This window comes from Apium graveolens, chromosome 6 (genome assembly GCF_009905375.1).
Source record: "Apium graveolens cultivar Ventura chromosome 6, ASM990537v1, whole genome shotgun sequence".
In the NCBI taxonomy this organism is placed as follows: domain Eukaryota; kingdom Viridiplantae; phylum Streptophyta; class Magnoliopsida; order Apiales; family Apiaceae; genus Apium; species Apium graveolens.
This window is the reverse complement of record NC_133652.1, coordinates 31,229,655-31,245,838: the sequence shown is the minus strand read 5'-3', so window position 1 is coordinate 31,245,838 and position 16,184 is coordinate 31,229,655. Positions and strand designations below refer to the sequence as shown.

Genomic DNA, 16,184 nt, shown 5'->3' with positions numbered 1-16,184 from the left:
ACCGATCCGTCTCCGAACTTGACTTGTCCAGTTATCTTCTCGTCCAGTACCCTGAATTTCGAACGTTGACCCGTCATGTGATTACTAGCTCCGTTGTCCAGGTACCATAGGTTGGACTTCATCTGATTTCTTTCGGCTTCTTGACTCAATTTTGGAGACACTCTTTCCTCGGTTATGAGAACCACCTTCTCATTTTCATCCTCAAGTTCATTCAATAACAGTGCAGGTTCATCATCGGGAAGTTGTGCTATGTTAACCTCTTCCTTGTTGTCCCTGTCTCGTTTTGGTCTCCTGCAATCTGCTGCAAAATGCCCGAGTAGGTTGCAGTTAAAACATCTTGCACGACTCCTGTCCCTTACACCTCGATTATTATCTCTTGCTCGCACCTTTTGATCGAGTCCACCCCGATTCGAGCGTTTGTTCCATTCATCACGAGTGAGCAACAATTTGCTCTCCTCCTTTTCTTTCTTCATCCAAACCTCTTCCGTAAGAAGCAACTGACTTCCATTTCCTTCACTTGGTCCTCGCATCCTCTCCTCATGAGCCTTCAAAGAACCAACAGTTTCTTCGAAAGTCATTGTTTCCAGATTTCCGAACTGCTCAATTGTGGAAGCAATCTGCAAGAATTTCGGAGGTACAGCTCTTAATAATTTCTTTACCACGTATGACTCAGCAACAACTTCTCCCAATGCACGAATGTTTGTCACCAAGGCTGTGACTTTCAGACAAAAATCGTCTAAAGAATCTGTATCTTTCATGTTCACTGCTTCGAATTCCGCCTTGAGGGTCTGAACTTTTGCACTTTTGACACGTTCAGCACCTTGGCTCATTACTTTAATTGCTTCCCACGCTGCTTTGGCAGTTTCCTTATCTGCAAGCGATAAAAGAATGTCTTCTGGAATGCTTTGATAGATAGCAGCCAAGGCGAGCTTGTCTATCTTTTCTTCTACCACCCCATTGGGATCCTTGGGTTCCACTGCATCCCAGACGCCATGGGCCTGCATGTACACCTTCATCTTCATCGCCCATGCTGTATAATTCGTTCTCGTCAACATGGGATAATTCAAACTCACTGTACCGTCTTTGTTTCTTCCTGGCTCCATTGTTGTTGTTGTCTTTGGCATATATTTGGGCATCAGCCACTCAATCAATTTACTAATGCTCTGATACCAGATTGTTGGGAAATCACAGATATATATATATGCGTTTTGTTAACAAAATGTAATGTAGCTGAGAAGACAAAACAGTATTTGTCCAACTGACGTATTTTATTTATGAAGCAACACTTACATATATAGAATTCATAAGCAAAGAAAAAACTAACTGAAAAATAGAGAACTAAACTGACTCCTACAAACTCTCCATGACTAGAACGTTATTCCACCACTTGTCCTACTAACTAGCAACTACTTGACACCTGATCCTTTCAGCTGAAGACTCGGTCTAACCAGAGTGAATAAAACAAATAAATATAAATAAAACATAATTCAAACGTTTAGATTAAAAACCAACAATAATTACCCTAAAGAATCAGCAAAGAAAATCAATAGGTATATCCTTCATTGGTAAAAGCATTAACATACAAAAAATTCAAACTAATTAATCATAGTTCACAACTCACTCATACTAAAGATTCAAACTATATCTTTAATTAACGTGACACAAAAAAGCAGGAAGTTTAGCAGAAAAAATTTCTAAGAACAGAAGAAAAGAATATATATATATGTGTGTATATGTGATGGCGGTAGATTCTTCTTTAAATCAGAATTCCATTTATACTCAGTAGTAAATATTTATAATGTATACAGAATGTGGACAGGTACATTTGCAGTTCCTACTTACTGTATAACCGTGTCTCCTGTAAGTATTCTCTCTAATGACAGTATATAATCCATATTCCAATACACAATAAATTTTTGAAAAACAACAAAAGAAAATAGGGTCATGTATACAAGACACTATTTCTATGAGTAAGAAAATGAGATTATTTCTACAGCCTAAAACTACAAAAATGGTCAATATGCCAAGTAAAATCAATTCATGGTATTTAGATCATAAATTAAGAACTCCAAATTATTACCAGCTTCCAAAATTGTAACCTCATCTAGTAGTGCAACTAATAGGCTGTATATTTCTTCGCTACAGGGGTGAGAACGATCCTCTGCGTTAAAAGAATGGATCTGGTTCTTCAGTTCTATCCAGCTCCAACCTGGTATCTTCTTGACCCCTCGCTCCCTCATCAACCTCTTCACACTAGCTATTTCATCCCACCTTCTAAAGTGTCCATATATATCAGAAAGAAGAACATAAGTGCAGTGCTCCCCAGGATCCGATTCCATCAAATAGCTTGCCACTTCAGATGCCAGTTCAATATCACCACTAATCCTGCAGGCACCTAATAGAGTTTTCCAGACCATTGCATCAGGTTGAAATGGCATGCCTTCAACTACGGCCTTTGCTTCCTGTAAACGTCCAGCCCGGCCAAAAAGATCTACTGCACAAGCATAATGTTCCATTCGCGGAGGTATTCCATAATCAGATTCCATACATTGCAGAAATTCTTTTCCTTCGTCAACCAGACCAATGTGGCTACAAGCAGTAAGCACTGCCACAAATGTTATGTGATCCATCTTTACATTTTCATCTTTCATTAAGTGGAACAGGTCAAGCGCGACTTGACCTTGCCCGTGTTGAGCATAGCCAAACAAGATTGAATTCCAACTGACTGCGCTGACTTTACGCGTCGCTTCAAAGCATCGTCTAGCATCTTCAATGAATCCGCACTTGGAATACATAAATATTAATGAACTGGTGACATATTCGTTTGTCTCAAATCCTGATTTTATTGACAGAACATGAACTTGTTGACCCAATTGCAGGGTAGCCATATCAGCACAAGACCTTAATACAGCTGAAAAAGCATAGTGATCAATCTCTTCGTGATTTAGGTTCATTTCCTGAAACAGTTTAAGTGCATTTTCACTTAATCCATATTGCGAGAATCCTGTAAGTACTGAATTCCAAGAGACACGGTCCTTGACATTCATCGATGAAAATATAAGCAATGCTTCTTCCATGTAGATGGAATTTGATCTAAGATACATAGCTATCAAACTATTAGAAATTGGGGTTGATTGTTCGAGCCCCGTCTTTAGAACCAGACAGTGCAACGACTTTCCTTGGCATTCTTGTGGTTTTCCGGAACAAGCACTTATCATACTTGTGTATGTGTAGAGGTCAGGCATTAGTCCAAGTTCACGCAACTTCAGGAACAATATAAATGCATTATTTTCTTGCTCATGTACAATGTAGGCTGCCAACATAGCATTCCATGTGACAAGGTCTCTAGCAAAAGGGAAGCTATCAAATACTCTCTTTGCATCTTGAATGGATCCACAAGCGGAGTAAGCAGTAATTGTAGCATTGTATACAGTGTTACAATGAGCCAAACCGTGCTTTAGAACTGCACCATGGAGCTGTAACGTCAGCTTGTAGAGTACAGGGTCATCAAGCAATGTCAAAAGAGGAGCAAATGTACCATCATCAACAGACGTACGTTCTCTCTTCATACAATTTAATAACCTAAAAGAATTCACACGGTCACCCAATTCTACATACCCCGCAATAAGAGCATTCCACGACACAGAATTACGCTCAGGCATGCACTCAAATACCTTCATAGCATCCTCCACTCTACCACACTTGGCATACATATCCAAAAGAGCACTTTCCGCATAAACATTCCCTTGGTAATCCATCTTAACTATATCCGAATGCACTTGTCGGCCGAGAAAGAGACGCATATCACAAGCAATCCCCTTGAGTATGCTTCCAAAAGTATAGCCATCCAAAGCAACCCCATGTCTTTTCATGCTCTTAAAAAACTCCCACGCACTCTCGTAGCTCCCACAATTTATATATCCAGCTATCACAGAGTTCCAAGAAACAGTGTCCCTGTGAAGCATTTCGTCGAACACCTTCAATGCACAACCAAGTTCTCTGCATTTTGTATAACCGCTTATGAGAATATTGTTTGTGTATATATCCCCAATAGTCCCTAATTTGATTGCTTGACAATGACTTACACCAACCTTGGCTAAAGAAGTTCCAATAATTAAGTGTAGTGCCCTCATTCATCTGTAGTGGCTAACAATAGATCGACAATATGTGATTTTTTTTTCTCAGAGACCTATATATATGTCATTGCTTGAGGGAGCTACAGATTGAATGTTTGGTAAAAAGAATGAAATTTTAATGCCCTTTATATCCAGGGTTTGTATATGAAAGCCCGCGAAGTTCATAGAAACTGTAACATTCCGAAAACAAGACTAAAGTATCAGGGTTAGCATTTCCAACATGCTCCAACCTCACTTTTTACAAATAATAGTCAATTTAAAAAGTATTATCAAAGATGATAATATATTAAATCTCCAATAGCCATGATTACAATATCTTAAATTCACAAAAAATAAAAGTAACTGAAAAAAGAAATATAATGTTGTCAAAAATATATACACTTAGACTCTTAAGATTGAGGAGAAAGATTAAACTCGAGTGAGTTTAAAAAATCTATTCAACCAAAATTTTAATTCTCTCTACTCATTTTTTGAGGTAATAGCTTGAATATAGAGTGTGTTGCAAATGCTCTAATCTCATACATGTTTTTGTGTGGTTCTAGCAAAAAAAATTGATATTCATTTCTCAAACCTCGGGTTGTGGTTTTTATACCCAAGTAGGAGGTGGGTACGAGCGAGGCTATGAGTATTATCTTTAATTCTACTATGTTAATTTTATTTAAGCAATTGAATGTAAATGTTTAAACTAAAATAAATCTATAAACCAAAAATATATTATTAAATAATAATAAAATTAATAAATTATAAAAATTAAATTTTTTGACTTAATATATTTCAAATAAAAAATATTCATTTTAGCACTCAATCAAACACATAATAACAGATATGATACCTGATTCTCATACTACTCTAACTCGATTACTATTCCAACCCGATAACACATCATGAACCAAACGACTCAATAAATATTTAAAAAAAAAACTTTCCTCGCATCAATTTTACGTCGTTTTTTAAATTAGTTTTTTGACGCAATTTTTATTAAAAATCAAATTAGAGTTTGATCAATTGAAACCTCTAATATTAATGTTTGATAATTAATTTTTTAAAATAATATTTTGGTTCCAAAAAGCTAATTTTCAAAAAGTTACTTAAGAGGAGTTTTTCCAAGTAGATAGTACAAAAACCTAATTAAACATCTATTTAACAAACGATTTTATTCGAAATAACTAAATTCAATCAGCTAGTCAAAACGGTTAACTCAATCACTTAATCAAAATAGATAACTTAATTTGTTATAGCTAATTGCCAAATAAGGTCTTAATAAATTTTTAATCAAATTAAATAATTACATGCGTGCCCCTTTCTTAATCCCTCTGTCACATTTTTTTTTTATCGTAGGTAACCCGCAGCCGCTACCCTTCTGGTGCGCACTGGGTAAGCCCTACGGGCTCACGCAATAGCCTGCAAAACACGTGAACCAAGGTAAACCGCATTTAAGCGACATGCTCTGACTCAGGAGGCATAATCATAAATTCTCCTCCCGTGGGATTCGAACCTGTGACCAAGAAGACAATTTTCCTCTCTTTAACCAACTGAGCCAACCCTTGCGGGCCCTCTGTCACATTAGGATTGTTACGTTGGGGAACGTGGAGTTCGGCACGTATTTTAATGCTTTCATAAAGTAAGTTATATAAATTATTTTTTTAAAAAATTCTTTGAAATTAAAATTTAATGCTTAAAGTTCAAAACAAAAAAAAAAATTAAAAATAAATTACAAGCCTTAAAATATGTATCGAGTGTTAGAAAAAAACCTGCAGGGAATTGAATGACACGGAGTACAATTCTAGACTTCCATTTGTTATGAACTCAAGAATCAATGCATTAGAGCAAATACAACAGCTCCCTTAAACATGTTTTTAAGTCCAAATATAAGGAAGATAACATAAAATTACGCTTTAACAGTGTCTTAGTGGTTACTTATATCATTAAAACATTTCTCTCATACCTTATCTTTAAGAAATCACAAGTCATCCCTTATATCATTTTTATTAATAAAAAATTGATTTCTCTCTATTCTTTTTAGTTCTTTTCTCTCTCTTCCTTTCATATCTCATTTAAATTTATTATTATTATAATATTAAGGAACATTGTTGGAGTTAAAATTCAAAATAATGTCTTAAATCACTAAAAGTTAATATTTTATAATATTTATAAGGAATCTATTAACAGACAATTGGACTTGCTCTTACTCCCTCCGTCCCAAAATATTTTGCCTCTTTTGATTTTTTATACTTTTCATGTTAAGCGATTGACTTCTAAATTACGTCTAATCTATAAGATCAAACATAGTCATGAGTGATTTTGTTGGATTTGTATTTATGAGTATTTTAATAAAATGAAATTTTTATATTTAATATTAATACAAAATTAAAGATATTAATAATTAAAAATGTGTATTGATAAACGTGTATAATACAAACAGTAGACGTTTTTAGGGACCGAGGGAGTAACATTTTTACCCACAAAAGTAGTGCTCGAGCAAACTGTAAGATTTTTTATAATATTTTGGTGGCGAATGCTCCTCAAAATTTTGCATTCTGGCAGGATATTCTTGTTAGCTCCGTATATTTCATCATTTAGTACTTGCACTATAATAATCTGTTTCAATAATTCCAGTTATACTTTGTAAACCGAGCCATATCTTCTCTTGCCCAGTAGATAATTTTTGAGAAATTAGTTGTCGCTGCTTAAAGATCTCGAGACGAGAACCTTGGGTATTGGTTGTCATGAAAGATTGACAATGAGACGTTCTCCTCTTTAGTCTTTTTGATTCGATAGAAAACAAAGGTAAAGAATGCTAAATTAGGAAAATATATTAAAAATAATAAAGAAAATTATATCCGATAATAATTTATTTGAAGAAAAATGAATATATATAAAAAGACATTAAAGAAATAAAATAAGATTTAATCAAAAGAGAACTTTGGGAACCAATTTTTTTACTATAATAAGATACACTTAACGATTCATAAATACCCAATAAATTGTTAAAAACCATCATATATGGTCATCCTGCATTCACACAAATAAGTCATCTCACATTGACAAAACATTCTATAAATAAAGTCATAGCCATTATATAATCCAATACATGTGTGAAAAATATGATCAAAAAATTCTCGCCAATAAAAAACTTATTAAACAATTTCAAAATCCAGATTCAAAAATTTATTATAATACAAATCCCAACTAAAGAAAATTGAATGAAATATGTTAATTAATATACTAAATTATGCTTTCCTAAAATTTAAAACTTCAATTTAAATTCAAATACTCTAGTTGGAAAATGTAACTCATCTTTAAAAGATCTTAATAAATTCTAACAAAATTGAAGTCTTATTTAAAACAATACCGGCACAATTAATAAGGCAATTTCAATTATCAAAATTGAATAGTTTCAAATTTGTTGATGTCACTAAAGATAAATTCTAAAATACTTCATATTAACATGTTTTGATAGAATGTTAGTAGGGTCATTTTCAAAAATTTCCTGATTTCTTAGGGTATGCTTCCATATATGTAATTGTTAGCAAAGTAGAGTTGATTTAATGTTGTTGAGAGATTGACAATAGAATTTGAGAGCTCTCAGTTTTTTTTTTGAATCAAAAAACTTCTTCATTCATTAGGAAAATCATTCATAAGGGTCTCCAACAAATGAGCAGGTGGAGACGTAAATACAAGAGAGAAATTCAGAGAACAAGGAATTCGAGCTAGTCTATGAGCTACCTTGTTTGCTTGCTTGCGGACATAATTAACCACGAATCCAGTAGTAGAAACGAGCACCTCTTTGTACTGATCTAGCACATGACCCACCTCCAACAAGTAAATTTTCTTCTTCTGCAGGGCACTAGCTGTGAGTAGTGAATCAGTTTCTATAATCACATTATCATCACCCCTCTGCATAACCCACGAGAGGGCCTCCCTAACACCAATGCTTTCAGCCTCCAAGACCGTCGCAGGACAAGGCAATGTCATTACTCGCGCCTCTACAAACTGACCCCTGTGATCTCGAATTACCATTCCTACCGAGAAGGTATCAGCCTGTGGAAGAACTGAAGCATCAACGTTCAACTTGAGCTTATTTTGAGGAGGAGGACACCACTTACGATCATTCACGACACCTGGTATGTGAGTACCAGATTTAGTGACTTTATCCTTCATTCTGACCTTCCTCCATTCCTGAATATGCTTAAAGCTCAGCTCCATAGCCACTACTGCAGTTACCACCTTATCCTCCCATACTTTCTTATTGCGCCAAAACCATATACCCCACAGGACTGTCACGAGGTTAATGCTCTCAGCTTGATTCAACACCTCAAGTTTACTAAGTAGCCATTCAGAGACTGATAGCACCTGGGACATATCAAACGAAAAACCTGCCACGTGCCAGCAATTCTTTGCAAAGTTACAATCGAAAAAAACATGACCTAGATGTTCCACATCCATATTACACATCGGGCACATTATAGTTACTCGAACTCCTTTATGTCTGAGACAATTCCGAACATGTAAGTTATTCCTACAGAAGCGCCATAGAAACACCTTAACCTTGTGAGGTACATTGAGTCTCCAAAGTTTGTTCCAACCAGCTGAACGAATACATATAGAATCACCAACATTGTGATTATGCCAGAAATGGTATCCAGTCTTCACATCATAAATCCCATCAGTAGACATGAACCATACTATTCTATCTTCAACTGAATGTTGCGGCACAGAAGTTGCCAGAATAGCTTTGGCATCTATAATATTAAAAGATTCATAAATTCTCCTAGCATCCCAAACTTTCGACCCCGGACAGAACAACGAGGCAACCACTTTGTTTCTTCCCTCATACCTCCTATGAGGTTCAACTTTAAAATCCACTTTCTTTTGAAGCCACGCATCCTTCGTTGCTACAATACTCTGACCATTTCCAACCACCCATCTGAATCTCTTACCTAATTCTTCCTTTGCCTGCCACAAACTCTGCCAAATAAAACTTGAGCCCTGTCCTTTCGTTGCGTTTAAAACATGCTCAATCAGGAAAGTAACGAGCTTTCAACACACGTGACACCAGAAGACCAGGTTGTTCTATGCATTTCCAAATGTGCTTCCCTAACAATGCAATGTTGAAACCATATAGACTCTTAAAACCCAAGCCACCTCTACTTTTTGACATGCTCATCCCCTCCCATGATAACCAGATAACACCTCTGCTTTGTGAAGAACCAGATTTTCACCAATAACCATTAAAAAGTCTTTCAATCTCCTGTGATAGAGTTTTAGGAAGAAGGAAACACGACATACTATATGCAGGAATAGTTTGGGCCACATTTCTGATCAGTACTGATTTACCCCCCTTCGAAATCATCTTAGAGTTCCATCCTTAGATACGTTTCACAACTCTATCCTTCACATAGCCAAAAACTCTCTTTTTTGATCTTCCCACTAGAGAAGGGAGACCAAGATAATGACTATTAGAAATATCATTATGGACACCCAAAATTGCAGCAAGCTGAACTTGTTTATCTGTTCGAACATTTGAACTGAACATGATCCCTGATTTCTGGTAATTGATCTCCTGACCTGACATGGCTGCATAATCCTCCAAGATTGATTTAATGTATGAGGCTTCCTCAGCAGTCGCTTTAAAAAACAAGAATGAGTCGTCAGCAAAAAGAAGATGAGACACCTCAGGAGCCGTTGAGCTGATTTTACATCCGTGAATCCTACCATTATTCTCTGCATTGTCCAACAAGTTAGATAACCCTTCCACACACATCAAGAAGAGATAAGGAGATAGGGGATCTCCTTGACGGAGTCCTCTTCTCGGAGTGATAGGACCAACAGACATGCCATTAAAATTGATATCGTAGGACACTGTCGTAACACACTGCATAATCCAATTTATCCATTCATTACAGAAACCAAGAGAGTGCATACAGTTCCTTAAGTACTCCCAGCTGACCTTGTCGTACGCTTTACTGATATCTAACTTGAGTGCAATCTCACCATCCCTACCACCCCTGGCTCTCCTCATATGATGCACCACCTCGAAGGCAACTACAACATTATCAGTAATGCTACGATTAGGAACAAAAGCAGACTGTTTCTTTGAGATGAGACATGGAAGGACCCATTTCAACCTGTTCGCCAATACCTTTGCTACAATCTTGTAGAGCACGTTACAAAGAGCTATGGGTCGCAAATCTTTCATATGGCAGGCATTCTCTTTCTTTGGGATTAAAACGGCAGTAGTGTGATTGAAATCAGCTGAAATCGTACCTTGAAGCCATTTCTTGCAACAATCAAACACCTCACTGCCCATCACATTCCAAAAGTTCTGGTAAAACGCTGGATTTAATCCGTCAGGGCCACTAGCCTTATCTGGGTGCATTTGGTACGCAGCATCTGTGAACTCCTCAAACGTCATATCTGCTATCAAACTCTGATTTTGCTCTGCTGAAATGACTCGTGGACTAGCAACTGTTCTATTCATTTGCACATTATTACTCACAGCAAAAATATTACTAAAATAGTCATGAATTACCTCCCCCATTTCAGCATCAGAATCCACCTTTCGTCCTGCATCTGTCATCAAAAAATCAATACGATTATTCCTCTTACGAATCGAAGCATGAACATGAAAAAATTTTGTATTATCATCTCCTTCCTTGAGACAAAAAAGCTTTGCTCGTTGCTTCCAATAAATCTCCTCATACAACAGGATTTCATTAAGTTTGTCACGCTCTAATAACATATTGCTTCACACTATAGTCATCATTCATGTTCTTCAAATCATCCAAGATCAATTTCTGCCGTCTAACTTTTTCTTTGAACTTATTGAAAAAATCTCTCCCCCACTTCTCCATATATCTAGACACCGAATTCAATTTTGGCAACAGATGCATGCTAGGAATATTCTCCCAATGTTCTGTAACATCTTTTATGAAAGTCGCCTCCTTTAGCCAGGTATTTTCGAATTTAAATCTAAAAACTCTCTTAGGCACTGCAACCTCCATAAACTCGAGATGAATAGCATCATGGTCTGACACTGGAGTTGATACAGCTTTAAGATTACAAAGCGGAAACTTCAACCACCATTCTCTAGTAGCAAATGCCCTGTCCAAACGTTCTTGAACCCAATCACTCGTACCTCTCTCCCCTTCCCCCAAGTAAAGAGACCTCCTGTCAAATCAACTTCCGACCGCATACTATCCTCTAGAGCAGACCTGAACCGTTCCATAAGTGCTCTAGGATGCAAGTTATTACCCTTCTTATCCGCATTATAAAGTAAGTCATTGAAATCCCCCATGATGCACCAGGGGAGACTCGACAACCTAGCCAGATTCCGAATCATATCCCAGGCTTCTTTCCTTCTGGCACGTTCCGGAAAACCATAATAGAGAGTCAGCCTCCAGTTGGCCACACTGTGAACATTAACAGCTAGATCTATATGATTCTGCGAATAACCCATAATACTACAATCTACACCTGTCTTCCAAAAGAGTGCAAGACCCCCATTTCTACCAATTCTATCAACAGAAAAGCCCTGAGCAAAACCCAGTTTAAATCGAAGCTTCTCAATTTTATTAGCATCTGAAATAGTTTCACTTAAAAATAAAATGTCGGGTTTACGATCTTTGACAAGATCGTTCAAAGCACGAACTGTACGGGAGTTCCCCAACCCCCTACAGTTCCATCCTAAGCAATTCATGGCTGATGGCTAGCTTGCTGAGCAAGCTTAGCCAAATCAAGAGTTGAAGAGTCTGTGCAATCAACTATAGAAAGCCCAGATTCTGTGTTTGTTGTTGTGACAGTGCCATCAATTTCCATTCTTACACTCGGCCCACATCTCTTACGTTTTCTTTCTTCTAAGTCCAACCCATCTAACTCCTCATCCATAGGCCTATTTCTATTATTTGAAAACAGATTTCCCTCCAATCTGCTATCACTAATTATCCCTTGATTTACTGATCCCTTAAAACTCTCCCTCATAATAACCTCCTTACCTTTATTCTCCTGAAATCCCTCCCTCTTAACCATCATTTGATTTTCAAACCCCTGATTATTATCTCTTCCTTAATTCTCGCCCCATTCTTCGTCCGTCTCATCTCGCAACCACTTGCTTCTCCCCTGAGCGGTATGTCTTCGTGGTGGTGCATGGAGCCATGCCCCCCATTCTCGACTGTTACCATCCATTTCTCCACTGATCTTCTTTTTACAGAAACGCTCTGTATGAGATAAAAGACCACAGATGAAATAGAACTCGCCAAGTTTCTCATACTTGCAATTAACAATAAACTCAGACTTATCCTTCTTGCAGATCTTCTTCTTCCTTTTCAATGGCAGACGCACATCTACTTTAATTCTAACTCTCATATATTCACGCCAGATACTCTTAGTATTACTTGGATCAAACGAAACAAACGAACCAAAAAAATTACCTAGTTGTTTGCCTACAACTTCCGACATATAACCACTGGGTAAATCATAAATCTGAATCCAAAATGCCACTTCATTCAAAGGGACTTTAGTAGGGTCACCTCCTGCTGGAATTGTACTCGTAACCAACATCGTATTGTCAAAAGACCATGGACCATTGCTCATCATCCAGTCTAAGTCGTTCTTATGATAAAACTGGAACAAGAACAAATCTGGAACAAGCGTTTTAATGTTAATTCCCATCGCCGGTTTCCATATGTCAGCCATTTTAGACTTCATTGCACGAACATTCAGACTTTTCTCCGTCAGAAACTTCCCCACCAGGCACAACTCAAAACGATTCACCGATTCCTCTCCCTCAACATCCAGGGCCAGTTCTTCATTCTCTTCATTTGCTATATCCAAATCAGAGCTCTCAGTTAAGTCATTCTAAGTTATATTCAACAAAATTAACTGTTTACCAAAGAATTCATGAACTCCAAGTCACTTGGAGGTCGACTATGTCCAAGTATATTACCGCCCAGGCCTAGCATTCAAGACTCACAAGGCTACCAAAATTATTTGGATAAAAACCACTGATATAATTAATACTTCCTCCGTTCCGTTTATTTTTATAGAGGCTTCTATAAAGTATAGTTTCATAATGTTTTTTTAAAACTTTTTTTTTGAATAAAAGTTTAAACATGAAACTTTTATTCAGAAAAAACATTTAAAAATATTGTGGAGTTATACTTTAAAGGAGTATTGAAAAGCGTGCCGAAAAGTAATGTATAGAATTTAATGAGACAGAGGGAGTACTAGGTTAAATCTAACAATGTTTGAAGTATTGGTTATGGATGGTGGAAATGGTCTTGAAAAATTGTTCATTCCAGCAAAGAATATGTGAAGGTCATGAAGGGTGAGGCTTAAATCTGCAGAAAACCTTGTTTTTAACTCAATTACAGTAAGACAGAGAGAAACAATGTTGTAAAATTGTCGGGGGAATGTACCAACTAAGTTGTTATATGTAATTTAAAGAAACTCTAGCTAATTCAAAAGTTGAGCAAATTCCAAAGATATGCTTCCTGACTGACAAATAATTACTTCACATATAAAGGACACAAGGAGATGATATATTCCCAATGAAAAATGGGATTGATCCAGTGAAGGAATTAGTATTTACATAAATCCAATTAGTTTAGACCAAGATGTGAATTCAGTAGGTATTTTACCTTCGAGAATGTTTCATTTGAAATTGATGGTTTTTATATATGAACATTGACTTAAATTTATTGAAAACTCACCGTAAAAAGAATTATTTGCTAGAATAAGATATTATAAGCGAAACAAGTGGCCAATTTCATTAGGGATTGAGTCATGAAAGTTGTTTTCAATTAGATATAATAATTTTAAGAGATGTGAGGTTTTCAATACAAGGAGACAGAGTACCTTCTTGTTTGTTGAGATGAGAGGTTTAATACAGTTGCACTTTGATGTTTGCGGCTACATGTAAAGCCTTGCCACTGATATAAATGGAAGGAATAGTTCCATGAACTTAGCACACCGTTCAGATCACGTGTAATTGAAGCCTTAAAAGATACTCCCTCCGTACCTTTTTACATGTCCATTTTGAAAAAAAGCACACATATTAAGAAATTTGTAGCTAGATAAATTTTCCATTAGATACCTCTAATTAATACTTGAAAAGTGAGAATCCAACTAAAATTTAAATTAGTCAAATTTTGGAACTATGAACTATAGGGATAGTTTTGGAATATTATCGCTAAACTTGCTATGAAAGTGTAAATGGGCATGTAAAAGAGATAAAATTTATTTTAAAATGGACATATGAAAGGGACGGAGGGAGTAGTAATGCTTGTTGGCCTGCCGCATTATTTAACAATAGCGCAGTAGCAGTATTTCTGTGATTTAAAGAGACTGATAATGATAAAAAAAGAGAATGATATATCGAAAAGACATTATGCTTGTTTGGGCTTTGGGGCACCATTCTTATCAGCTTATACTGGCTAAAGCCCATTCCCAACTAACTCGGTGTGTTCGTCTAAATTCGAAAATGATCATATGTTCTTCATAAACGTGACAATCAGCAAGTTAATCATCTTGTACATTCCTGATAACTTTCTTTGTTTGAGCTATTAATTCAAATAATTTTATTTAGTTTAAATATATTCCTATTTGCTTTTATAAAAGTAAGTATATTGAATCACTATTCCTGAATATATGTGATTAAACCTCTTAAAAGTAATAGAGTTGATATTAAGAAAAAAAATATTATTTTAACAAGTATATTATTTTATCGGGAGTAAAAAAATATGTAGTTTTCTCGTTCTTCATTTTTCAATCGGTTCCATTTCTTTAGTTTCAAAACCTAGTACATGCATATTTAATTAAGTTTATAAAATTTATCCTTTTAATTTAATATATTTAATTATAATTTTAAAATTTATTTTTTTGATTACTTATTTAATTAATAATTATATTTTTTTATTTGTTTAAGTTAATAGGTAAGTCCAAAATACCCATTTCAACTAACCCAAAATATCCAGCCAAAACTTCATTTCGGTGGTCAGCAAATTTTAAACTTTCCAAAAAAAATCAAAGGTTTTTGTTTTTTAATTTTATCTTTTTAATTTTATATTTATGGATTATAATTATTGTTAAAATTGTAATGTTTCAAAATAAGAATTTTAACTTATAATTGCAATTTACCAAATACATCACCAAATTATATATAGTGCTGATTTGGGAAATCTTAAAATAAGTAACTTATAACTTTTAACTGAATAAGTGACTTATAAGTGATAAGTTGATGAATGCTTATAAGTTATAAAAGTGTTTGAATAATTTTACTTATAATTCAGAATTCATTTTAATTAAATGGATTAAATTAAATAATTTTTAAATATAATTATCTCAATTCTTAGTTTTAAGTTGGAATAACATTTTAAAAATAAAATTTAAAACAAAAATTAATAAGAAAAACAAAAACAAATAAAAATAAGTTGCGAAAAGTACGTCATTATAATATTTAACTTATCAGCTTATAAGTTGTAAATTCAACTTATAAGTCGGGTCGACAAACACTCATCGATAAGTTGTTGCGGGCTTATAAGTTATTAAGCTGACTTATCAGATTTCTTATAAGTTATAATGTTGATATCATTTATACGATACTTTTCAACTTTATGTCATAAGTTACTTATGGCATTGTAATCTCATATGCCCACGAAATATTCCCTTCCAGTTACAATAAACACTGCATCTAGATAATGCGTGGAAAATTGAAGGGCCTACGTCCCCCGAGGGCATATCCATGTCCTCGGTGGCCTTAGGCCCAACCTCTATAGGCCTGGCCTTCGGCAGCCGTTGGTGTAATATCCGGGATATATCGTGTAATTATTTTTGTCAATAAATAAATATTATGTGATTATTATGCGAATTTTTGGTAAATTATCTGTTAATTGGTATTTGTGTTTGGATGTTTAAATATGGTAAAATTTGAGTATTTTAATTTTTATATATGTCCAAAATGAAGTATAGATAATTTAGATATTTTTCTATTAATTTATATATGGTTATTTGATTTTATAAAGGATTTATGGATTTATTAAATTATTTTTC

General features: G+C 35.3%; 2 protein-coding genes across 2 annotated transcripts; both read right to left on the bottom strand.

Annotated features, from left to right (window-relative positions):
• Positions 1 to 1,998: 1,998 nt before the first annotated feature.
• Positions 1,999 to 4,661, bottom strand: LOC141664052 (putative pentatricopeptide repeat-containing protein At3g25970). The gene has a single exon (XM_074469912.1). The coding sequence runs from the start codon at positions 4,131 to 4,133 to the stop codon at positions 2,034 to 2,036; it is 2,100 nt and encodes a 699-aa protein (XP_074326013.1). The 5' UTR covers positions 4,134 to 4,661; the 3' UTR covers positions 1,999 to 2,033.
• A 3,090-nt stretch (positions 4,662 to 7,751) lies between these two features.
• LOC141664856 (uncharacterized) lies at positions 7,752 to 10,716 on the bottom strand. The gene is made up of 2 exons (XM_074470810.1): positions 9,513 to 10,716; positions 7,752 to 9,130 (listed from the first exon to the last, which is right to left on the bottom strand). Exons 1-2 carry the CDS (start codon positions 10,714 to 10,716, stop codon positions 7,752 to 7,754), a joined length of 2,583 nt encoding a protein of 860 aa, XP_074326911.1.
• Positions 10,717 to 16,184: the final 5,468 nt, after the last annotated feature.

Excerpts from the sequence above, each read along its gene's own strand:
- LOC141664052 (XM_074469912.1), bottom strand. The coding sequence starts at position 4,133 with ATGAGGGCACTACACTTAATTATTGGAACTTCTTTAGCCAAGGTTGGT.
- LOC141664856 (XM_074470810.1), bottom strand. The coding sequence starts at position 10,716 with ATGACAGATGCAGGACGAAAGGTGGATTCTGATGCTGAAATGGGGGAG. Across the intron at positions 9,131-9,512 it reads GAAGGATAGAGTTGTGAAAC|GACAGGGCTCAAGTTTTATT; the intron begins GTATCTAAGGAT and ends ACGCAACGAAAG.